This window comes from Onychomys torridus, chromosome 7, assembly GCF_903995425.1.
Source record: "Onychomys torridus chromosome 7, mOncTor1.1, whole genome shotgun sequence".
Taxonomy (NCBI): Eukaryota; Metazoa; Chordata; class Mammalia; order Rodentia; family Cricetidae; genus Onychomys; species Onychomys torridus.
This window is the reverse complement of record NC_050449.1, coordinates 97,444,886-97,469,580: the sequence shown is the minus strand read 5'-3', so window position 1 is coordinate 97,469,580 and position 24,695 is coordinate 97,444,886. Positions and strand designations below refer to the sequence as shown.

General features: G+C 43.4%; 1 protein-coding gene across 3 annotated transcripts in view; it reads right to left on the bottom strand.

The window, feature by feature from the left end:
* Window positions 1-24,289, bottom strand: part of Cpne4 (copine 4) — a 477,370-nt gene extending 453,081 nt beyond the window's left edge. Inside the window, exon 1 of one of the 3 annotated variants that reach the window (XM_036193242.1) lies at window positions 23,969-24,289. In XM_036193242.1, the coding sequence (XP_036049135.1) occupies window positions 23,969-24,021 (53 nt within the window). In that variant the 5' untranslated portion in view covers window positions 24,022-24,289. Of the gene's footprint in view, window positions 1-3,271; window positions 3,531-20,906; window positions 21,381-23,968 lie in introns of those variants that run through there. The other 2 variants (XM_036193244.1, XM_036193243.1) reach the window with 2 other exon arrangements.
* Window positions 24,290-24,695: the final 406 nt, after the last annotated feature.

Here is a 24,695-nt window from a genome sequence, read left to right as displayed (position 1 = left end):
TTACCACTGGCCTGGGAAGTAGAAAAACCAATTTAATTATAATTTTGACTCTATTCCATATGACTTGTAATGTATTATGTTCTTGGTTTCTGTCATTCACAAAATAGCCATTTGACAGTTTTTGTATTAGCTGGTCAGGCTTGGCTTTCTTACTATTACCTCTGAAGATGTTGCATGAGGTTATAATAATATAGTAATAAGTCCGACAATTATTTAACCAGGAGTATTTTAAAATTGATTGTATATGTATTTTATTAAATTTTCTGTATTTAAAAAAATCCCATACTGTAAAGATTTTCTTGAAATTTCTGTTAAATTACTTCTAATCAAATTGGGAACAAAAGTCAATTTATTCTGCTGACCAATATTTAATTTATTTATCATTTCATTCTCTGTCTAATACATCTTCAGAATTGAGGACAAATGTTTAATTTATTTATTTCAGGATGCCAAAGATCCTGAAATGCTTGAATCCTGGTTTAATTTTTGTTATTGTTATTGTTTGTTTTGTGAGACTGGATCTCCATATGCAGCCCAGGCTGGCCTTGAACTCATCAACTCATCTTTACTCTGGCACATCACTTTAATCCATATGATTCCCCTTTACTGAGCTTCTGTTTCCCTTATTTATAATGTAGGGAGGAGCATGGTCTTCAAATTGCCATTTAATGACCCCCCCCCCCAATCCTAACACATGATGGGTTACATTCATCACCCAAGACCCATTCCCCTCCCTTTCTCTGCAAGGCCTTTCTTTCTTTCTTTTTTTTTTTTTTTTTTGCAGATGGACATTACCTTTATTTTTTTGTTATTTATTATATTTGTGTTTTAATTTTACACATGAGCCATGGGTTCACCTGTCCTCCCCCCTCCTACCCCCACCCCCACCTTCTCCCCAGTCTCTCCCCTCCATTCCCATCTCCTCCAGGGCCAAGACTCCCCTGGGGATTCAATTCAACCTGGTGGATTCAGTACAGGCAGGTCCAGTCCCCTCCTTCCAGGCTGAGCAAAGTGTCCCTGTGTAAGCCCAAGGTTCCAAACAGCCAGCTCATGCACTAAGAACAGGTCCGGGTCCCACAGCCTGGATGCCTCCCAAACAGTTCAAGCTATTCAATTGTCTCACTTGGAGACACACTGTTTTTATACTCACCGGCATCCTTCCTAACCTGGCAGACACACATGCTCACAGCTAGCATGCACATCATAGGTGTGTGATGTTGTGAATTTTCCAATAATCAATGGAAACAGAGCCCTGAGAATTTTTATATTCTAAGCAGCCAGCAAATATTTGATAAAGGGATTATTTCCTTTGCTTCAGGGCAAAAATCCAAAGGTCATGAGCAGAAGAGACCTTAACTAGCCTCCATCTCTTAAGCAATGCTAATGGTAAGGTTTAGCCATCTAAGCACACAGAAAAATCACAGGGAAATGCCAGCCTCAGAGGGAATAAACTTAGAATCATCAGCTTCCATAGCGAGGCTGATAACACAATGTCTCAGCTAGATTTCACATAATCACTCCATGGAAAGAGACACAGTCACAGTGCCAGGACCAGGGCTCATCAGCACAGGGTGCTGCCTGAGGCGCATACTTTTGTTGCATATTTATTTAATGTTCTTTCTTTACTCTAAAGGGAGATTTGCACTCCGGTGCCCTCTGTTCACATTATATACCCATCTCCTCCTAGGCAAAAACATATTGACAATTCTATCTAGAGATATCAATTTTACTTTCTCACTGCATTTCCTCATTCCTGGGTATGTGACAGCATGCTGATGACCCAGACGCCTATACAGTACAGCATACTGTCTCATCTGCAGGCTTGCTCATACTGTACAGCTGGTTCAGCCATAGTAAGGTAGCCTTTTATGGGTTAGGGATATTGAAAAGACATCATTTGAATTGGTTTCAGTTACACCTCCAACTATAAAAACCACAAATGCAGATTAAATGTACATGTCAGCAAACATGTAAAACTGGAGACTTTTTCTGACCTACAGAACTAGGCAATGCAAGAGACCAGGCAACCTAAGCTTTTCAACCCCAAAGTGCTGCAATAAAGAAGAAACAAGACGTAAATGGTATAGCTCAGTGATCCTGCACTCATCGAACATGTAAAAGGTACTGGGTTTGAGTCCTAACACTGGAAAAAAAAATCCAACGCCATGCCAGGCACCAACTAGCCAAATTAGTAGTTCAGATCCAAATCTGTATTTACAGGCTCCCCAGGTGTCTAACTGGTCAGATTTCAGCTTTGAGAGCTTTGGCCACCTGAAGATCTGACAGAATTTATGGGTTGGATCTCTGTTTTAATGCTTTCCCTTACAAGTAGATTTTCCAGTCACAGTGGTGAACAGACCAATCCATTGAGCAGCTAGCGTATGGGATGGGCTGGTTAGTCCCCTGAGCCTGTCATTAGCTGAAGAGGAACAGCATTTGGTGAGAATTACAGTCATGCTTAGGAGTGAAGGAAGTTAGTCAGCCACAGGAACCCTGAGGAAGGACAATATGTTTCCATGCAAGGGGGGGGGGGGGTTTGACAAAAATAAACATCAATAATGTGGAGGGTTTTTTGGGGTTTTTTTTGTTGTTGTTGTTGTTGTTTGGGTGTTGTTGTTGTTGTTGTTGTTGTTGTTGTTTTTTGTCTACATCCATTCCCTTCCTGTACTGGGGTTTTGTCTCTTCTCTGAATATTAATAATATATGAAAAATCAAATTTACATTCATTGCCTAAAAGGCTTTGCTAAATTCACACACCCCATGAGAAACTCATCTAAGAAGACTGCTCAAAGCATCTTGAATCTCTGGCTATGGTTTTGCAAGGTTACATAAGGATAGTGATTATTTCATTCTGCACATATCTATACCTACGTTCCTGAATTGAATCTCAACATTCTGGAGAGTCCATCACCATTTCAGCCTTCTTTGCTGAGCTAACAATATATAGTAGACGGCGAGTGTATGCTAGCTGGCGGTGTGGTTAAGGAAGGCAAGCCAGGCACAGGGGTTGGAGGTTAACATGGGTCAAAAAGGCCCCTCGGTCAACAACAACAACAAAAAAGGCAGAGCTGTGGTGGTATGAATTAAAGGAAGGAAGTATGAGTGGATGGGAGGAGAGAGAAAGAAGATTAAAATGATGAATAGGAAGAGGGCAAGAAAGAGAAGGATGGGAGGAAGAACAGAAAACGGAGGTAAAGACAGGAAGGGAGTGGAAGGAAACAGCACAGGACAGGGGATAAGAAAATGGGAAAAGTACGCAGCAAAGACTTACCCCTGTGCTTCCGGGTCTTCCATTTTTATTCTCGTCCTTTCTCTAGTTCCCAAACAGCTCTTGGTGCCTTACAGGGTACACAGCACCTAGTTCCAAGATTGCTGGCACACCTACAGAAGGTGGTGTGAATCGCCTCTAGTACTAGCCTGGTGCTTCACCGGTTCACACCTATCTCCTAGAGAATGGAGCCGTCACAGATCTTCAGGAGTCAGCCCTGCAAAGCTGTGTTGCATGACCCAGGGTATAAAGCACTGAGGGATGTGTAGGCAAAAGCTGGGGCACTACTGGCCCTCTGCCAGGAGCTGTGCTGGGAGGTCCTCTCCTCTTATTAGCCCCAAGGAGTCACATGACATTCTCAGTCCACTGGTGTCCTGTGCAGCCAGCCCATCAGGGAACCCAGGCTCAGAGACTCCACAGGACAGGCAAGGGCAAGGGATTTTGAGGATATTCATTGGCATCAGTCCATAGCTCCCTCCCTGCCAAGTCCCCTAGACTGTGACATCCCTCTGCTAGCTACCTATGAGGACCCAGTGACTAGAAACAAGGGTGTCCAAGACATTAAAGACAGGTAGGTACCCCAAACTTACCAACGTACAGCTCTTTGTAATGACTTAAAAAGAAAAACCAGGTCAGGCTCTGCACAGTGTCGTCCGATCTACTGCCCCCCTTTTCTCTCTAACAAGTGCCCCAACATAGGGAATGCTGGCACACTTTTTAAAAGACATTTTTCGTGGAGAACACACTGATGAGAAAGGGGCTCCTGAGGTCTACTTTAGGGGGGTCTGTGAACCCTTGAAACTGGTCGCAGACTTTGGAGTGCAACTACATATATGTCTGGTGCTAAGTACCTTTTTCAAGGGGCTTCTGACCCAACAAGATTTGGAAGTCCCCACTCTGTGCCCTTTATGGGAGTAAAGTAAGTTATCAGCGGCTTCTCAATCAAGCCAAGAAAACAGTGTGTGGTGACTTTGCCAAACACAACAGTTTTGTTCTTATTTTAAAAAAACAAAAAAGCATTTTCTAGAAATTAAACTGTTTTTGCTAAAATAACAACTTGATTTTAAAACCTACCCTCTTCATCTCAGAAATAAGCCTGTCTGTCTGTCTGCCTGTCTGTCTGTCTGTGCTCAGCAGCCCTAGAGTCACAGCCCTCATCTGCTAGGGAAAGCCATTTAACTTGTGGGTCTTCATTAAGGTGGTTCCTGCACCTTCACAGCTTTCTGAATGAAGTGAACTCATTCCCAGGTGTACCAGCCTTGCAAATGTTCCCACTTACAAACATCCCAACAGATGTAGAAGAGATTGTGGTTTTGTGTACCACCTCATTGTCCAGATTCTTAAAACTGAAGAATAACCAGGAGTCTGTGAAATATTTCAGCCCCAGTAGCACCACTGGGCACATGAAGACTGATTTGATTGTTACAGAATAAAATGAGGCTTAGAAAAACCGGGACGTTGCACTTGAGCAAGCACCGACACCCAGAATAATGGGGAAATCTGCCTTTCTTTTTAAAAGCAGTTTGCAGATGCCGTTAATCACCGTTCACATATGGCATGGCTGTCGCTTTTATGAATCGTGTCTTCTCTTGGAGAGATTTTCCTCCATTACCTTCCCTTTTGTACACTGTGCTGTGAAACAAGCAATGGGGGTGAGCTCTGAGGTTCGTGATGCTCGGATCAGCACCGACAAACAAGGTCAGCTGTATGAGCTCAGACACAAGCATCTTCTTTGCCAAGCTACAGAGATGATCCTGGCTCTCACAAGATAACAGCAACCTTTCCCCACTATGGCTCTACCTTGATCACAAGTGAGAAATTCACAGCCCCAAATTCAGAGAACTGTGTGAAGGCAGAGATATAAACAAATCCGATTCGGAATAAGATCTTGGTAGGTAGCAAATCCCTTGGAGAAGCTACCTAGATTGTGATTCAAAGTAATAATCATACCTGCCTGTGATATAACCCATCTGAAAAATAAATTAGATGCAGTGTCCATTACGAGGGCATGTATATATGAATATAAGACCAGGTTTAAAATCAGATGCTTTGGGCTTCTCTTCATATCTTGGAAAATGGAATGATACAAGCAACAACGGCAAACTCAGGCTTCGGAAAAACTTGTCATCATGATCTTCCTTGACACAATGACATCACTGTACTGAGCTATCTATCACACAAACATACCTTGTCTTTTTCATCCTGGACCAGAAAGTCACCTCTCTGCCTCTAGTCCCACCACTGATAGCGTTTGGAAGTTCTAATAATATCAAGCATTCTCTGACACAAAAAGCCTAAACAAAAGCTGCCTCTCAAGTGGAAAGACTAGGCAGTCTATTCAAGCAGCACACCTTGTGTCTGACTGTCCATCTGCCTGTCTGTCTGTCTGTACCTGCCAGTTTCTAGCACATGTGGGAAAGGCCATTCGAACTTGGGACCATTAAGCGCATCCCCACCACCACCATGGCTCTCTAAGGTAAGATCATTGAAAATTGGAACTTAAGAATCAAAGAGTCAAAATTTCATCCCTTTATGTTTCTTCTCCCATACTGGAAGAAGTGGTGAGGGTCCTACATAAGCCAAGATCCTAGGAGCAGGCTCTCCTGTTGCAGTCCAGGGCTCCTTGCAGTCTGCCTGTTCTCAGCCAGCCATCCCACACAGGGAGTGAGTCACTTACCACAAATGGGAGGCAGGCTGAGTTGCTCTGTCTGCACCCAGTGCTCTGGAGGTTGGAGTGCCTATGAGGAAAACCCTGCAGCCCTGTAACATAATGCAGAGGCTGAGGCCAGAGCTCTGCTCCCCTCTCAGCTGAGCCAATGTGTCTGCCTCCCAAATGTCTGAATTAATAAATAACTCCACGGTCAAATCTGCAGAGCTGAGCAGATGGAGGCCCCGGCTGTCTCCTCAGGAGAGAGGGCAGTGGGAACCCTAGTTCCTGAAGGGGGCACAGCATACTCCCTGACTTCGGAGTCAGCCACCCTGAGGTCACTATAGAACAGCAGCCTGTCTCCCAGGATGACAAGTCTTATCTTCTTCTGGAGGGTAGAGCACATCACAGGCTACCCTCACCATCACATCTGTTTCACTCCCCTCCTAACAAGTAATGAATTTGTAACAGCCATCCTCCCTGGAATTTTTTGAAACTATGGGGAATGTTATTTCCACCTGTGATTTTAATACGTAAGTCAAGAGACCTTAGGCACTCCATGAATGTGATTACAGAGGACGGCTGAATACATGCAATAAGCATGTTCTCCAACCCCATCTCTATAGATAAGCTCAGAAGAAACATCAGGCAGGATTGTGATGATTCCCAAATTCCCTTGTTTCTCTCCGGGTGGGATACTGTGACAGCAGATGCTCCTGGGTTTTGTGTCCATCTAGTAATTCAAACTGATGCAGAGTGAATCTGACTGATGGTGTGACTCAAGAGACTGTAGCTGTTGCTTGGACACACTAGGGCTCAGTGGCACCATGGATGTTCCTGTTTATTTATCTCCTCTCTCACTATTTTAAAGAATAACCATGCACAAAAGCCCAGTAGAGAGCAAATAAGATATTTTGATTTTATAAATAAGATGATAAATCATGCATCACAAATCATTAATCTCGACCCAGATAGTCACCCAAATCACAAGCACCAACTGTGTGCAAGTATCACAACCAAGTTCAGGTACTTAGCTATTCGACCCATCATCTATATTTCAGGATGATACTCCCTTGGACATTTTGAAGAGTGTATACATTTCCTATCTAGAGATGGCGAAATCGAGATACCCGCAATACAGGGCTTCATAGACCTTTGCTACAGAATTCTAGAGTGCAGACTCGGCAGACAGCTCAGTCTGTATCGCAGCTTTTCAGCTCTGCCATTGTCAAGGGAAAAGAGTGATATGCAGGAATGGATGTAAGTATGTTCTTATGAAACTTAATTTGCAAAAAAAAAAAATGAAATCTCTACAAAAAAAATCAGTTTAAGCGCAAGCTATAGTTTGCTGGTCCATGTTTTAATAGATTACATTTGACAATGACTTGGGGGACAGCAAACTCCCAGTTGCCTGAACCAAGTCTTATTTCACCTCAAACTTCTCTTAATTACAGAACAGAACATTCAGAGAGTTTATATCACAGCTAGAAGTTGGGATTTGTTTAAAACATGGGAAAGGAGTGGGAATCCCAAGTGGCCATCAAGATCTAGAGGTAAAAACGTCACTTCTGAGTGACTAAGCATCGAGCCTCCCTGGGCACTCTGTTCCTCCCAGCTTAGGGACAGCAGTGTTCTCGTGTTATTACACAGTACCATGGAAGTTCTCTCTCAGTGCCCCGTCTCCATGGGAAATGACTCTCATTCATTCCTGCTGAAGGCTCCACATCCATTTCTGGGCTTCCCCCAACAGAAGAGGTATTCAGGGTCAGGAAGCACATCTACTCGGGCAGGGGTGGTAGAAGTGAGGAAGGAGGACTCGGCTGTCTCCCCTGCTTGTGCCTGAAGAGGGAAGGGGGCTCTCACAGGCAGCCTAGCTGCAAACCTAAGAGGGTTCATTATTTTGAGTGAGGTGTACATTGTTTACCTGAGCCTATTGATTCCAAAGTTTTGGAATTCTGAACAAGTAGCTCACATCCTAAAAACAGCATGAGAAACTCAGTTACAAGAACTGGCCCTCAAGGGACAAGCACAGACTCCTGCTTGAAGTGACATGACACAGATGTGTGACTTGTCAGTGTGATCACTCGTGCTTGGGTATTCCTGCAAGCATTCCTCTCTAGAAATGCATTTTCTGTGCACGCAGGTGCTGCACCAAAGGACCCAAATAGCCTGAGGTCAAGTGGTGCATTTCAGCTTCTGCTAACAATGACAAATAGCCACACAGCATCACCCTTCGTGGGTTTGTTTATTTGGGAGATGGATGGTGCCTGTGACATAAAACATCTGGATAGACATTTTAAAAGCTGCCCCAGGAGCCAGCAATCCAGATGTTTGGTGTCAAAAAGATCACAGGCAGATGGCTGCCACCTTCTCTTTTCCCTAACTTCCCATCCAAGGAGCTGTTACAGCCGAAGAGTCACACAATCCTGAGATGGGAACCCCTTTCATTCATTTGTCTCTGTGAAGATAGAAGGAGATTTGAATTCGTAGATCACCAATTGAGAATCACATTGAATTATGTCAGCTCCAATTGGGTTGGTTCTACTCAGTAGCACTTAATGACACCATAAAGCACTCAGAGTCACCCAGGGCTGATGCTCAACTCAACAACCACGGACCATTACACGTCAAAGGAAAATATCTACTGGAATCCCTCATTGCCATCAGATAAGAAATTAAAATAATAGGGATATGCAGCATTTTGTTAACCCACGATTAAACACAAATCACTGGGCAGCGATGCAGAAAAGCCTCCAGCCCTCTAAGCTCAGTCATTCATCTGTTTCTCTCAATGCACTGACATAGCAGAAATACCCCTCAGACAGCTCTCCTGGGCCTCCCTTGCAGTAGCACGGACCCTGGGGGACACGAATGCAACACATGTCAAAACGTGTGTGGGTTGTCACCTTTCTAAGTGCCTTCAGCTAGGACTGAACTCCTTCCGTGGATGACAAAACCGCATCTCAGTTTGGCCTGAGATTGGCACTTTAACTCCTGCTTTCCCTTTATACAAACAAATACTCCAGTGACTTACAGCCCAGCTCCAAAGCATGCCAGCCTTTTGCTTAGGAAATCATCATCATGAGAGAATGCAGGCAAGCAAGGCTTTAAAACTGAGCCTGTGCTTAGAAAAAAAAAATGTTTTGGGGGAAACAAGATGTTTCCCATTTTTGAATGTTCCAAAAGTCATTTAAAAAACAGAACTCAGAGTCTGGGAAAGGTGTTATTATTTGAAACAGGCTTTAATACAGCAATCCTCAAAGGGCAAGTGCCTTTGATTGTAATACAGGAAATATTAATATAGCAACTCACATGAACAAAACCCCATTGAGGTCTTTGCTAACTTTAAGAGTAGGGAGGAGCCCTGAACCAGAAAAGTTTGAGTAGTCTTGTTTGAACAGGAGGACTGGACTTTTGGAGTAAAATGGTGCTTGCCTTTGTCTTTACACCCACCATTTAGTGTGTAATCACAGTGAAGTCAGTTGGCATCTCCAATCATCAAACACATCGTGTGTCTTCCCTGCTGAAATAGAGCAACTGTAAGGGCAGGGCTATGTCCCTCTTGTCCATTCTATGTCCCCCAGAGCCTCACAATGCACATTTCATGATACTTGATAAATAATCCTGGACCGGTGAGCAGTGTGGCTCTGAGAACAAATAGGGTAATGTGTGCACAGTACTCTGGAAGGTACCTGGCACACAGTAAATGCCAGAGGTGCTCAGCAAATGCCAGATCCCTTTTTGTTTTTGTTTTTGTTTTTGCTTTTGTTTTTGTTTTTGATTTTTTTAACCACTAATGTTCTTCCCAGTTGAAGCACAGGGGAGGAAACACATAACTGGCCTGTATTAGGTAAATATTTAAGGTGCCAGCTCTCGAAGTGTGGTCTCTAAACCAGAAGCTCAGCATCACCTGGGAAATGGCTAGAAACACAAAGTGGTTTGCTCCCATCCTGAGCATGCTAAGTCAGAAACCTAGGGTGGAAGGCCAGCCACAGTGTTTCAGGAAAACCTCTAAAAGACATTCATGCTCAAGTATGAGATCCACAGCTCAAAAACAGTATTTTATGCTAGTAATATTTTATACTTTCTTTTTAAAAGATTTATGTTTAACAGTATGTGCTTGCATGCATATGTATGTATATGCATAAGTGTGTGTGTGTGTGTGTGTGTGTGTGTGTGTGTGTGTGTGTGTATTCCCCTAAAACTGGAGTTATAAGTAGTTGAGCTGTTCAATAATGGTGCTTTCTGAATTTAGGCCCTTTGAAAGAACAGTTCATGCTCTTAACTGCTAAGCCATCTCTCCATTTTGGACTTTCAAGGCAAGAGAATGTCCACCATGCTTACTATGGCGGGTGGCCTTAGATACTTTCTGGACACAAGGTAAGAGATTTTTTTAGTCTAATGCAGTAACTGTCTGTTGCTGGCCTTGTGAAGGGCAGGGGCTGATTCTGTGCTCAGCTGTGTTCCTGAGGCTAATAGTAAGCATGTCCTTGCATCTGAAATAAAACTGGAACCAGCAGAAATAGGAAGCTTGAACTTAGAGAAGCCCCTGCTTGGGTGTCACATCATCTTTGTGCCTGGGAACATGAGGAAACATGTTGAGAACAGCAGAAAGGGAGAAGAGATACAGGAGGGGAGGTAATTGGCTGGCAAGAAGCTGTAAAAAGTGTCTATTTCGTTGGTGATTTCAATAGCTTTATAAACACACTCCCAAATGTTCCACTCCCCTGCAACACAGCAAAGCACTACCACTAGGAAATCACTTCAGTCTACCTTCTGAGAGATGTCCACAGTCAAGAATAGTTACAGTCTGGATACTGCAAGCTTCACCACTGTCCTGGCACTGGTGTTACCTTCTGTTTGCATCTATGACACTTCAACAGGACAGGCAGAGCCAGGATTTTAAACCCAGGGACATTTCACTCAGAATTTATGTCCATCACTATCAGGCAACGCTATCTGACTATCTGACTACACAGGAGCATCACCCTGCAGCGTGGTCCAGTGTATTTTCTATTGCTATGATAAAGACCATGACCAAAAGCAACTTGGGGAGGAAAGGGTTTATTTGGCTTATATGTCTGCATCATACCACCATTGAGAGGAAGCCAAGGCAGGAACTCAAGCAGGGTAGGAACCTAAGGGCAAGAACTGAAGCAGAACCGTGGAGGAACTCTGCTTACTGGCTTGCTCCCCGTGGCATGCTCAGTTTACTTTCTTATATAACCCAGAATCACCTACCCAGGGGTGGCATACCACCCACACTGGACTGCACCCTTCCTCATGAGAGTCCACAGACTTGCCAATCTGATAGAGGCATTTTCTCAGCTAAGGTTCCCTCTTCCCAGATGACCTTGCCTTGGGTCCAATTGACAAAAACATAACCAGCACAGAGATACAGCAGGACATTTATGAGGATCAAAATCAGTCTTTTAAAACCCTATGATCTTCAAGCTTAATAGCTAATGTATTTGCAGACACAACTACATATGCTGACATATAGAACTTCACACATCTATTCATATTGTGTAATTAGAGCAAACAATCAAGGCATGGGAGCGTTTTAAACAAATCTCAGTGGTGCAGAGTAGCTCTCGCGTGAGCACATGCCTGACCTGCACACAGTGCACTTGCTAAAGGAATGAGCATACACAGGATGATAGGCAGAGGTCAGAGGCCTTCCCTCTACCTCTATGAACTAAACTCATGATAGACTGACAGAAAACATTTCAAGAATGGAACAACATAAGTCAGTTTGTCATCATTCCTTACACAGCAGAGACTGTTTATGAAATAATTATATTTTACTAGGTATTGTAAGTAACTAGAGATAATTATACATAAGGATTGTGTGTGATACACGAAAATAATGCATCATTATAAAAGGGAGTGAGAGTCCAAAAAAGTTAGCATCCCCAGATATCAGCATTCATAAGAGTCTTAGACCCAATGGCCCAAGGATACCAAAGAGTGGCTGTACTTTGTGTTCAATGGCTTTAGGTCCTCAAAATTTATCTAAAAAAAATAAAAAACAAAAAAACAAACAAACAAACAAAAAAACTTAACTTCAATATATAGTTGCTACTTATAAGAGCTTGTGATATGCCCTGGGAGTGGGTATGTCCCTAATGTCCACATTACAAAGCCATGGTGCCGTAAGAGAAAAGGAATAGGGAACTTAGGTTTGGCTCAGTGGTGGAGTGCTTTGCCTAGAAGGTGCAAAGTCTTGGTTTAAAGTCCCAGAACCATGGGATGAGGAAGGTCGGTCCTAGAACTGTGGAAAGAAGGAAATAATAACGGAACGAATAGAGGGAGGGTGAGAGAGGACTTCCCAAATTTGGGGTTTTTAGAGGGGAGGGTTAATTATGTGTATGAATGTGTGTGTGCCTGCATGAGTTGATGTGCATCACATGCATTCAGCTGCACAAGGAGGCTGTGAACTACCTGATGTGCATGCTGGGAACTGAACCCAGGTCTTCTACAAAAGCTGAAAGCACTCTCAGTCACTAAGCCATCTCTCCAGCCCCCCAAATTTGGTTACTTTTCCTCCCTGGTTATATTGGACATGAAAAAAAAACATTTGTAAAGCAAGACTAATCATAACTAATCCATACAACATTACTTTTACCAATTGCATACATATTTATGTTTCTATGTTTGAATGATTTCGTCTTTTAGGCAAGGTAAATGTGAGTAAGAATGATGCTGAGTGCCTTTTTAAAGTAGACGGGGACGGGGACAGGCCTCAGTTGGTAAAATGGCTGCCACATAAGCATGAAGGTATGAGTTTAGAGCCTTTGAATCCATATTTAAAAAATAACCAGCCAGGCACAGTGGCAAGCATCTACAGCCCCCTTACTGGGAAAGCGGATACAGGAGGATTTCTACACCTTGCTGACCAGCCCCAAATGAGTGAGTTCCAGTTTTGGTGAGAGGCTCTGTTGCAAAATAAATAAATAAATAAATAAATAAATAAACAAACAAACTTTTCCTGAGGAAGTCAGAGAAAACCAACTCTTAGTACATACTGAGGACAGATCCACTTCTAGATTATCTTCAGTCTGTCTTTTTTTTTTTTTTTTTTTTTTTTTTTTTTTTTTTTTTACAAATAAAGGGATAAGGCATAAAGAGGCCATGAAATTAAGCCAAATCCAAACACCCTCAGAGTGACAGAGCCAGGATTGAAACCAAGCCCATAATGCCACAGCCTAAACCTTCATTATCCTAAAAGTTATTTATTTATCCTTATCAAACCACATCACAACCCACTGATTGCTTGGCATATATTCTTTATAAGACAAAGAACCCAGAGTGCTCTATCCACACACCATTCCGTTGTGTTTTTGAAGGAACTGCTAAATGGCTGACATTTTTGAGTTCAGCTCTAAACTAGACAGAAGGGCCTGCCCTTATTCAGAGAGTACCACAGAGGACAGAAGCATAAGCTGAAAGGTAGGGTAGGAATGCAGGACCTGAGTTGAGAAAGCCTCCCTCTGTGTAACCTGGGCACCAACTGGTTCATGTGTCTCTATGCATTGCTGAAGCTGTTTCCTCATCTAGAAAAAGAGATGGGTGTGTGCTTAGTCTTTAAACCCTTTCAAAGGATTAGAAGGTTAGGAGGTGTGGCCTTGTTGGCAGAAGAGGGTGAGCTTGAGGTTTGAAAATCCCTTGACAGACCCAGTCTCTCTCTCTCTCTCTCTCTCTCTCTCTCTCTATATATATATATATATATATATATATATTCCTCAAACATACTAGGCAAGCACTTACCACCAAATTACAAGCCCAGTCCTTCATATGTTTCTTTTTGTTTTGAGACAGCGTCTCACTAAGTCCCATAATCTGGCCTTGAACTTGAGATCCTCCTGCTTCAGCCTCCCAAATAACTGGGATTTCAGGCCTGTACAACCAGGTTGGGTCTAGCCTAGACTGATTTAATTTTAAAGAAATAGAAAGAAGTCCTATGGACTCAGGGAATGTGAGACCCAGAGAACTCCGTGAAATTAATGCCCTTTGTCTTAGCCATGGGCTCTGTTACTGTGAAGAGACACCATGACCAAGGCAACTCATAAAAAAAGCATTTAATTGGGGCCTTGCTTATGGCTTTAGAGGCTTAGTCTATTATTATCCTGGCCTGGAGCATGGCCTGGCACATAGGCAACCATGGTGCTGGAAAAGTGGTTGAGAGTTTCATTCTGAACTGCAAGCAGAAATATATATATATACACATACATACACACACACACACACACACACACACACACACACACACAAATAATAATTAGAAGGAATTAAATCAGGCCAGAAGTGATGGTCAATGTTAATAGCTTCCCTAAGTCTACTGTTTCCAGGTTTTCCTCTTATGACCCCTTTGCTCCAATATGACTCACAACCAATAAAACCACAGAATTGAGGAGGCCCCATGGAAAAGAAGTCTGGCCATGGTTTCATTTTGGCTGAGTCTTTATTTCCTCATCTAGAAAACCAGAAGGGTGTTCTCCAGCATCCAACACTCGCTAGACAGAGCTGACCCACTCGATCAGAGGTGCCAGGCTTTACAGTGACAGGAGGCCAGGTGCAAACCAGCGGGACTCTTCCGTTTTGTCTCTAAATAGCTGCCTTTCAGTTACCTGTTGAGTTAAAACAAAAGGAAACAAAGACAGAAAAGGAGGCATCCTGCACCCTGGTGTTGGCCAACAAAGTCAAAGCTGGACATGGCAATGATAACATATTGTTTCTGCCTTCAACTGTTCTTATTTTTAATTTTAATAATATCTGCATTGACTATACATACATATACATTTAAATATTGAAAAAGGTTTTTTAAAGTATTTCATGTCTATGGGTGTTTGTTTGTGAACTACATGCATACCTGGTACCTGCAGGTGCTAAAATGAGACATGGGATCCCCTGGAACAGGAGTTACAGACCCTTGGGATCAACTGTGTAGGGTGCTGGGAGTTGAACTCAGGTCCTCTGGAAGATCAGCCTGTACTCTTTACCACTGAGCCATCTCTTCTCCAGCCCTGCCTTTAAATGTTTTAAAAACTAGAAATCATGTTTTGATTGATTATTTCAGACATGCCATTTAGTAATTACAATGCTTGGTATGTTTCTATTGAATTCCCTTCTAAATAATTTTCCTTATAAATGTATTAAGTCAATTAGTTAAGTATTTATTTTATTATGGTATTGATGAAACTAGTATACACAAGGTAGCCAGACAACTTGATTTATGAATATTAACACATAATAATATGTTAAATATATTTGTTAAATATACTTGTGTGCATGTGTATACATATGTACACACACATATTTTGGCACAGAAGGACAGCTGAAGATGGTGGAGCATACTTATAATCCTACCTCTTAGTGGATTGGAATAGAAGGATGAAGCCTTGGAGGCAACCTAGGTTGTACAGTGAAACACTGTCTCGATAGATAGATAGATAGATAGACAGACAGACAGACAGACAGACAGACAGACAGACAGACAGATAGATAGATAGATAGATAGATAGATAGATAGATAGATAGATAGAGGCAGGTAGATTTAGAAGATATTAAATCGCCTGCTGGATGAGACTCCACTACTCAGTCTTCTCTCTCTGAATTACCCTCCATTGACTTAGTTCCTTGATACACAGGGAGACGAAAACACCAAACTGTAATGAGTTTTGTAAAGAACCCCTCCCAGGTTTTTAGAGACAAAGCGATGACCCTCTTTCTGTCACCCTGGATCATGTGTCCATCTCTCCCTGTTCCCTTGCTTCTCCAGACTGTGACTTTCAAAACTTTGTTTTGCACCCTTCCTCAGTGTCTTCACCTATGGCTTTTGGAACAGAGCCTGGGGCTCCCTGTTAATGAGCCAGTGAGTGGAAGAGACAGGGGATCTGGGCGGGGGAGACAGAGTAGTCAGGAAACACAATTGATGCCTCACACCTGGGCACAGTTCTGAAGCTTCATCACCCCACTTCCCTGAACCTAGAAGCCACCTCCCCCCGAGGTGGGCTCTGCCGGTGCTCCGGCGCCCTCTAGCGACCGACAGTTCATTCTAATGCTAACCCTCTGTAACCCAGCCAGATCTGGGCAACTTAGGGGACTTGCTGGAGTTGAAACCCTGCCAGCCGGCTTCTGTCCCCTCACCCTGCCCCGCACCGCTCTCCTTCAACAATCAATAAGTTGCCCCACAAAGGGCTAGATCTTTGAGGAAGGACGGTCTTTCATCCATACACTTTAAGCTGGAGAAGGTTTCCAGGGTCCAACTGAAATGCTGTGTTACCCCAATATTTCCAAGGGAAAAAAAATCCCTAGTTTTCTTTTAAGGATAAGAATAGTGAAATTACATAGATTGCATTCTGAACCAGATATGTTAGAGCAACATTTGAGAAAGTTTGTTCATTTTAAATAGATCTTTAATAAGTCAGTTAATATTTCCCCATGGATTCCTAGAATTGTGGACACTTAGAAAATCTCTGTTTACTTTATTGACTCCATGTGACATTTAAAATAGATGTCTTAGTCGGCACATGGGCAGTTCTTCACAAAGCATGCACACTAACAGAAATGGCTGCAGACAATGACTTTGTACAAATTTAATCACATCTGCTGGGTAAATATTGCAGTGTCTCCAAGAGAAAATGTAATAAACTCCCAGTTCTGTTTCTTTAAACACCCCAGTGGAGGTGGGGGTTCCTCCCACCATCTCCAACTCATACTCCACAGGGCTGGTCAGTATACATGGCGCCAGGGATTGGCGCCATCGCAGTGATGGCCTGCAGGGAACTGGAGCCTCATTACAGAAGGAGTAATCAAGAAGGTTGTCAGGCAAGTCTCCTGGCCTTGAACAAGTCAGTTCCCTGGGTTTTCATTTCCACATCTGTCCCACTAGGCAGAATCAGTAGATTATTCTCAGACTTATCCAGTCTGGAGAGTCATAGATCCATGACGCTAAGTTGTTCTTTGCTATTTAGAAGTGAATCCACCACTGAGCTTCAGTGAGCTCCAGCACCCTGGGCACAGTAAAATCACAGAAACTAGAAAAAGGCATGCTATCACCTATTCTCTCTTTCTTTTCAAGACCAGCTCCAAGGCCTTCAGTACATACTGACCTAACAGCTTGTGGTCATTTGGAGGCTTCCAAAGAACTCAGCAGACATATAAAAGACTTATTGGGATTACCAACTCAGGGAAATATGTTATATGACATATGATATATAAAGTATGTTATGTGACATATTATATTAATTCATAAAAAAGAATTCCCTTAGAAATGATATTCCTAGTACAGAAAAGGCTGAGAACTCATATCATCACTACTGTGTTTGTAGACACAAGCATTAGCAGATGTTCACTGGGTGAGCTGGAAGCCAATTGAGTCCTTACTGTAGACTGCCTAGCTCAAATGCCATAGGAGAGACCACATACCTGACTCTGACCCATTTATTGAGTTTGGTTTTAAACTTAATGCCAACCTCTATATGCCCAACCCTGAGAATGGATTTGAAATACTAAGCTAGATTATTTTCTTGACATGCTTCCGAGAGAGAGAGAGAGAGAGAGAGAGAGAGAGAGAGAGAGGATTCTAAAAAGATAAAGACCAATCTTGACTATCTGTGTTTGATCTGTAAAGAACAACTCTTACTGAGTATTGGGGGGTCAATTTTAATGCACCAGAGTACAATCCTGAACTGGGTGGCATTTTATTTTGAATGCATTTAAAATTTCCTGTCTTGCTATTTCATAACTCCAGTGTGTCACTACCGTTGCCAAGGGAATGTGACTTGGGTTACTGCCATGGATCCAAAGGGGTTTGTTTGTTTTGTTTTAAAATATTAACAAGACAAAAATGGAAAGATCAAATAAAGGAGATAAATTTACTTCCTTTTTCTTCCTCAAGATCCAAGAAATACAAATCTGACCACATTTTTTAAAATGCAAAGAATCTTCACATGATTTTTCCCAACTAGAAAACTCGAATCCCATCAGCCGGGTGGATATCCTCAGAATGTGCTTCTCCATCTCTGTTCTGGATGCAAACCCCTCCAAAATTGCAAAACTCTTCCTATGTGAGTAAAGGTGGGCCTAATCTTTCAGGCACCAAGGGCAGTCATGGTGCAAAGCTTGTAAATACATTCAGCTGAGTCCTGAAAGATAACTTCTAATAGAGATGTGAAGAAAGATTTCAACACTGACCCAGTTTTCTCCTGTGATTATTCCTTACAGTCAGGTAAGTTGAAGGTTTTTCACTCATAATAATGGACTCAAACAATTAGATTTTTGAAATCCTCCCCCCCCTCTCTCTCTCTCACACACACACACACACACACAAAAAAAAAAAAAAAAAAAAAAAAAAAAAAAAAAAAAAACTTTGGAAACAGATACCATCTTTGTTTCCATTAACTACAATAGTACTTTTCATTAAAATTCCACATGCAGATGAAGAAAGCCTTTACAACAAGACATCTTTTAATCCAAAACCTGTAAAGGCAGGGTCCCCTTAAGAAGGAGCTGATAATTTAAACAAAATGTCACCTCGCTACACCTGGAGATAAACAGGAAGTCATCTTTTTTTTTTTTTTTTTTTTTTTTAAACAACTAAGAAGCAACTCAGGAATCTCAGACAGCTGTTCTAAAGTAAACATTTATAAGTTCTAGTGAAGTTCTTCTTGGGAGCTGAGAAGCTATCTATTCCCCCAGAGCCTATGCAAGGCCTGTATTGGGAGAGTAAAAACCAGGGTGACCACTCAGGAAAAGTGTGAATTTGATGGCTGTGGGACCATGCCTGTGGAGTTTTGGTTTCAACATAGGCAGCTTTGTTCATACAGCTGTTGGCAACTGTCCAGGCTTCAGCATCCTCTCCCACTATGGACCGACAGATCTTTTATATAATGCAATGCACAAGGGGAATCACCTCCTTCTGACATGGTTTGAATTTGAACCTGTGAAACTGTCAGAATCTTTCCATCAAAAGAAAATGGGGAAAGTTTGGCCTAACACACACAGGTGTCCTGTATTTCCCAACCTTTCTCTATTTCTCTATTTCTCTCTCTCTCTCTCTCTCTCTCTCTCTCTCTCTCTCTCTCTCTCTCTCTCTCTCTCTCTCTCTCTCTCTGTGTGTGTGTGTGTGTGTGTGTACACGGAACTTTAAGCAGCTCAGCTCAGAGCCCTGACCTGCTGGGTGGACTTTGGGACTTTTGTCAGCCCCCTCTTTAATACTAGACAGGGAAATCAAATGAGTTCAACCCAGGGGCAGTTCAGGGAGGCAAATGGGAATGTCAGAAGTTATCTAATTACAGAAAAACCCATGTGAATCCTGTCTTAGCTTCTGCTAAGAAATGTGGTCTTCCTAAACTTGAAAGGCTTCAAATAAAGTTGTCTCTTTCCTGCTGGCTTTTAAGCAACTATGGCTAAGAAGTTTAGCCCGTTACTGTGAACTATAAAGGAATGCCATGGATGCAAACATACCAACCTACATTGAAAATGAAGTTTGAAGGGGTGGGCTTAAATTGCTTTGATATAAAGTTAAAAAAAAAAAACCACAAATGCCTTTAAAATTAGAGACTGTGAAGAAGGAGTGAGCCGAGGTTAGGATTAGGGAGGGTTCTGTTTGGAGCTAAGTTAGTTTGGGGGTTTTGTTTAAATAAAGATGGGGTTCAATCTCAGTTTAAGAACATTGATAGCTCTCCAGTTAAGAACACTTAAGGACTCTGGAACAGAACAAAATGCTCTTCAGGAAACAGAAATACAAGTGAGCCATGAGAAACCAGAGCAATGCTTGGAAAATCCTTGCAAAACAGTAATAAGATGAAGCACTTGGTTTGGTCTGCAGAGTTTCAGAGATAAAGTGGGAACTGCTGAAACATTTCAGTTCCAGGGGCAGGGAGATTCTAGGAACTGGTTGGTCCACAGCAAGGGGGCTGGAGGAGACTGTACCTCTCCTACAAACTTCCCCAGGGCTCTGTGCCCTCTTCCATCCCACCCCCACTAGACCTCTTGGGCTTGGGCCCTCATTTCCTGCCTCCACCTCACTGAATTTTCACAGGTAATCCTCCCTAAATCCCTGCCCTTACATCATCTCTACAGTCCCGTCCCCCCCCCCCCCGCAAGCCCCCCTCTCTCCCCTCAGATAGAATCTGGAAGGCAGAATGAGACTGGGAATCTCAAAGCCTACTTACCCTAAGAGAAAGAGAAAGTGCATATTCCTAAGAAGATTCCTTGGGTTCTGCCTGCTCCCACCAGATGCTGTTCAACTCAATTCGGTGTGGACCACTTTCTAACCGACCCCGCCTCCCCGGGTCAGTCCTAGCAATTCTTGGGTGTCTGAGATACCACCAAGTACCACCATCTAGTCAGAACTGTTTTCCAGAGCTTCTGGTTCCTCTTTACCACCTTGCTATTGTATTTAACAAAAAGAAAGAAAAAATGCTGGAGACTGAGCCAAATAAAGACACCCACCAGCAAGCCCATGGGTTAGTTGTACGCCTGAGGGTCATGGACGCAGTTAACTATTATTAGGACCTCTTGGTAAGAATATAGAGACGCTGCATCCAAGCAGCAGGAAGTCGAGCCATCGGCTAACATTACGATGTCCCACACCTTTCTTCCTTTCTTTCTGTCAGATAGGAAGCAGCAACTTCAGCCTGGACTCTGGTCCCCTCCCCCTTCCCATCTCTAAAACAACAATAATCCTCCCCGCCAGGCCAGGAGGACTTCCCCAGCCCGACCTCATCAAGGTGCTGTGGTCCCGCCTGAGGCCTCCCTCCACTCTACCTGGGAGAGTGGAGTTATGTGAGAAAGCAGGGATATATGGCTGAAAGTTTTTTTGCCTTTAAGAAGGACTGCTGTTCCTGCCGCTGTTCAGAACAACAGCAACGACCAACAAGCCAGGCTGGGCGAAAACCCAGTGCTTCTCAAAAGTTGGTCTGGCTAGGCAGCAGCCCTGACGAGTTTGCAAGAACACGGGGCTCAGAGTTGGCATCTACTCACCTGGGTGTGCCAGCCTCGGAGACTAGAAAGAGAATTCGGCCCGGGACAGATTGGTCCCGCCCCCAGGATGCAAAATCCGCCTTTGGAGTGGAGGTCCTGGGTGATGTAGTTGTAAAGAGGTCTTAGGAGGGTCGGGCTTCCCTCCTCCCTCTTTGGTCCTCTGGGGCCAGTTTAGCAACAGCCGAGGAGGATAAAGATGCTGGGAGGAGAGTTTGGTCGCTCTGGAAACCCCGACTCCATTCTTGGGGATGGGGGCAGGGGAAGAGGTGAACAGCGTGAAGGGAGCTGCCAGGCTCGGAAACTCGCAGAGTAAAGAGGAAGGAACTGGGGAAGGAGGGAGGGAGCAGAGGAGTGAGGAAGGAAGGAAAGGAGGAAGGGAGAGGGATGAGAGTGGGAGATGGCAGCTTCTCACTGAGATTTCCACCTTCTGACGAAACCCTTGCGCCCAGCAGCCCGGCAAGATACTAGTTCCTAAGCCTCCTCTCGAGCGCCCCCTGGGGGGATTCTAAGGACTCAGCGACGCCCCGCCCTGAGCTCAGCCCTGGCGCTCTCCATGGTCCTGCCGCGCCCTCAACCCTGAGTCCCACCTCAGCTTTGCAACTCTGACTTGCTCCTGGGAGGCACATGATCCATTTTTCCTTATTCCATGAAAATGCAGTGAAATTACTGGAGCAGAGGGAAGAGACTAGGAGCTATACTTTTTTGCTCGCATTCAAGGAAACTTCTTGACCGGCTCAACTGTCACTAAAAGTGGGGGTGACGTTGCACACTTATTTTGGTATCTACATGTCAATAAAGGCATGAATAAATGGACAGCTAGTCTTCTCTTCACCTCAGAATGTTTTGATGAATACAAAACCTCACCAACAGAGAAATGCTTAAAGGATGTATGTTTAAAATCTGACCTATGGCTGGGGTTGTAGCTCAGTTGGTAGAGTGCTGGCCTCCACACAGGGGGCTCTGTGTTCAAGTGCCAGTGTTGTACAAAGGTAGGCTCGGCACTGCATTCCTGCAACCCCAGCATTTGGGAGGTGGAGGCAGAAGGCTCAGAAGGTCAAAGTTACCCTGAACTACACAGGAGTTTGAAGCCAGCTTGGGACAGAGAGGCTGTCTCAAAAGGCCCAAAGCACAATGATAGGTCTTATTTAAGGAGTAACTACTACTACATATTATAAAGCACTTTGAGCACAATATGAAGCATTTACACACAAATAGGGCTGGCTTGTTGTTTTGCTTTGTAGTGCCACTGAGCAGCATCTCTTGTCCTTATGAAGCAGTTTGGAGATGATGACTTTTCTGTTCCAAATGTATGCAAAGTCAAGTTCAGGCAAATGAACGATGAAGAGGCACACCAGGCTGTTTTCATTTGTCTCTGAAGAAGCAGATAAACTAGACAACCAAAACCTCCCTGCATATTGCCATAATCAGAATCAAATTAGACTTTAGAATCCATCAAGTAAAATGAAGAAAATGCTCTCTCTGGACTTGAGGATAACATGGGGGTTAGAAATGATGGGCAAGCACACAAGGCGAGGGAGAAAGGGGTCGCCCTCCCTGTTTGCTGAAGCACTACACACCAAGGTCTCTCTTTGGGTAAAGGGCTTGCTTATCACTTTACACCACTGCACGGTTCTCAGTTTCAAGGTCCACAGAAGGAAAAATGACAGGACAAGGCAAAGGGGCCTCATAGATGATTCCAGAAGGCAAATGGGAAGATCTTTGAGAAGAAACAGCTTCCAGAAAAAAAAAATCAACATTTTCCTTCCTCCATTCACCTCACAAGCCACTCCAAGATGGCATATTAGTCACAGGGCTAGAAAGGCAACATTGAGAGAACCTGGGTGCACACGGAGCCTACGGTTTGCCTTGACTGAAAACACATGGGTCATGTTATTATGCACAAGCTAGTCATTGGGGCATTGGCATGTGAGGTTATAGTAAAAGACTGGTCCCAGTGTGTGGAGCATGAAATATGCTCACAGCACTACTGGAAATCAAGTGGAGCTTCATCTGAGTCACACATCACTGCACTGAAAGGACTCACCTCCCAGGAATACTCAGGGTTTCTTACTAACCGAAGGAGGATGGGTTCTGGGAAAGTAAAGTCAGCAACATGCCTGCCAGTCCTTCCTATATTGTATTCAGTAGCCTGTAACCTTAGAGATGAAGTCTGTGTTGGGCTAAATTTGCAGAGAGGAAATAAAGAAAAGAAAGGCCTGATTTGTTTTCCTTGCATATAGACTATGAACTCTAACATTGAAATTCTACCAAAGTGATCATCTCTGTTAACTCATTCATGATTAGAACCACAAAGCCTAGGGGAGTGTCTCCACTTAGCAGACAGCCAATACACAATTATTAAGTTAAAAAATGTTTTTAATATCTTATAGGCCATTTAACACAAACCTCTTATTTTATAGGCAAGAGAAAGGCAGTTACAATGTGCTGAACACATGCTATTTCCAGTAGTCTGCTAGGCAGTTCTCCTTATCAGATCATTTAATTTTTATAGCAGCCTTCCCAAGTAATTTTTATCATGTCTACCACCTGATTTAGGTGATTAGGATAACCAGACCATGACTCAGTTATTTGCCGAGTATTACTTGAAACAAGTTCTGATGGTGCCCAGCAACTAACCATGGACTATGGAGAAGTTACAGAGTCCAAACCAATAGAGAAAACCCTAATACAGCTATCCCCTACCCCTTGTTAAAAGCATAGGCATGCACAGTAAACACAACACCAAAACTTGTGACTGCCAGCAGGCTTCAGCTCCCTAATTAGAAACAGTTGCCTGCAAGCCAGTACACAGAACACATGTGCAGCTTTATGCCAGGGCATTTTTTTTTTCTCTCAAGGCATGACACTGAGGCTCTTTGCAGGACACATAAGCAGAACTTACTCCCACCTCTCATATGAAATCAGAAGCTCAACTGTGCAAACAACTCATAACCAGCCAACAAACTCTCTTCCCCACCGCTGCTCCCACAGCAAGTTGCCCACCAGTCAAAGTCCCCTCAATGACTATGAAATCTAACCCATCTTTTCTCTGTGCCACTCACCTCCTCCCAACTCTTCTTTTCATGGATTCCGTGTTGCTAGGTTCTACAGCCATGGTTAAGATGATCTAAAGTCAAGCTGCTGAACTCGGTGGCACCAGCATTCCCAAGCTGAAAGGAGCCTCCAGTTCTGAGTGGCTTCACTCACTGGATCTGTTTGATAACATAAGGGGAGGCATCCGCTCTGTGTCCTATGCCAGTATGAAAGACATCTCACCCGTCAGTATGACAAGCCACAGCTGGAAGAGAGCCAGAGAACAAGAGGGAAGGGATGTGAACTCTTCCCAGTGCAGTTGATGGCATGTTTGAGGGTGGCAGATGATGAAGGGGAAAAGCAGACAGAGTCACTGCTCTACATCAGAAACCTTGGCTCCTTCCCTGAGTGAGTCAGGGTGAGCATTTTGTTTTGAAATGGAATTTCTGTTTTCTTTTTTTCTTTCTTTTGAGCTGTAGGATGGTTACACACTCAACCAGTCAAGGCGACGGCTGTAAATAACAGGATTTATTTTTGAGACTGTGGATCAAAGAAAAGCCTTGAATCTCACCCCAGGGTTATTTATAGCTCAAAGGTGTGTTTTTTTCCTACTTCATGTAATTTTGAGAACTGGGGGATATGCTTTCCTTTTGTATTTCTATGCACTCCTGAGGTGGATTGTGTTACTGGAAAGCAGAAAGGACTTTTCCAAGGAAGCCTTTCTAAGGTAGGAAGAGTCAAGGGAGAATTCATGGT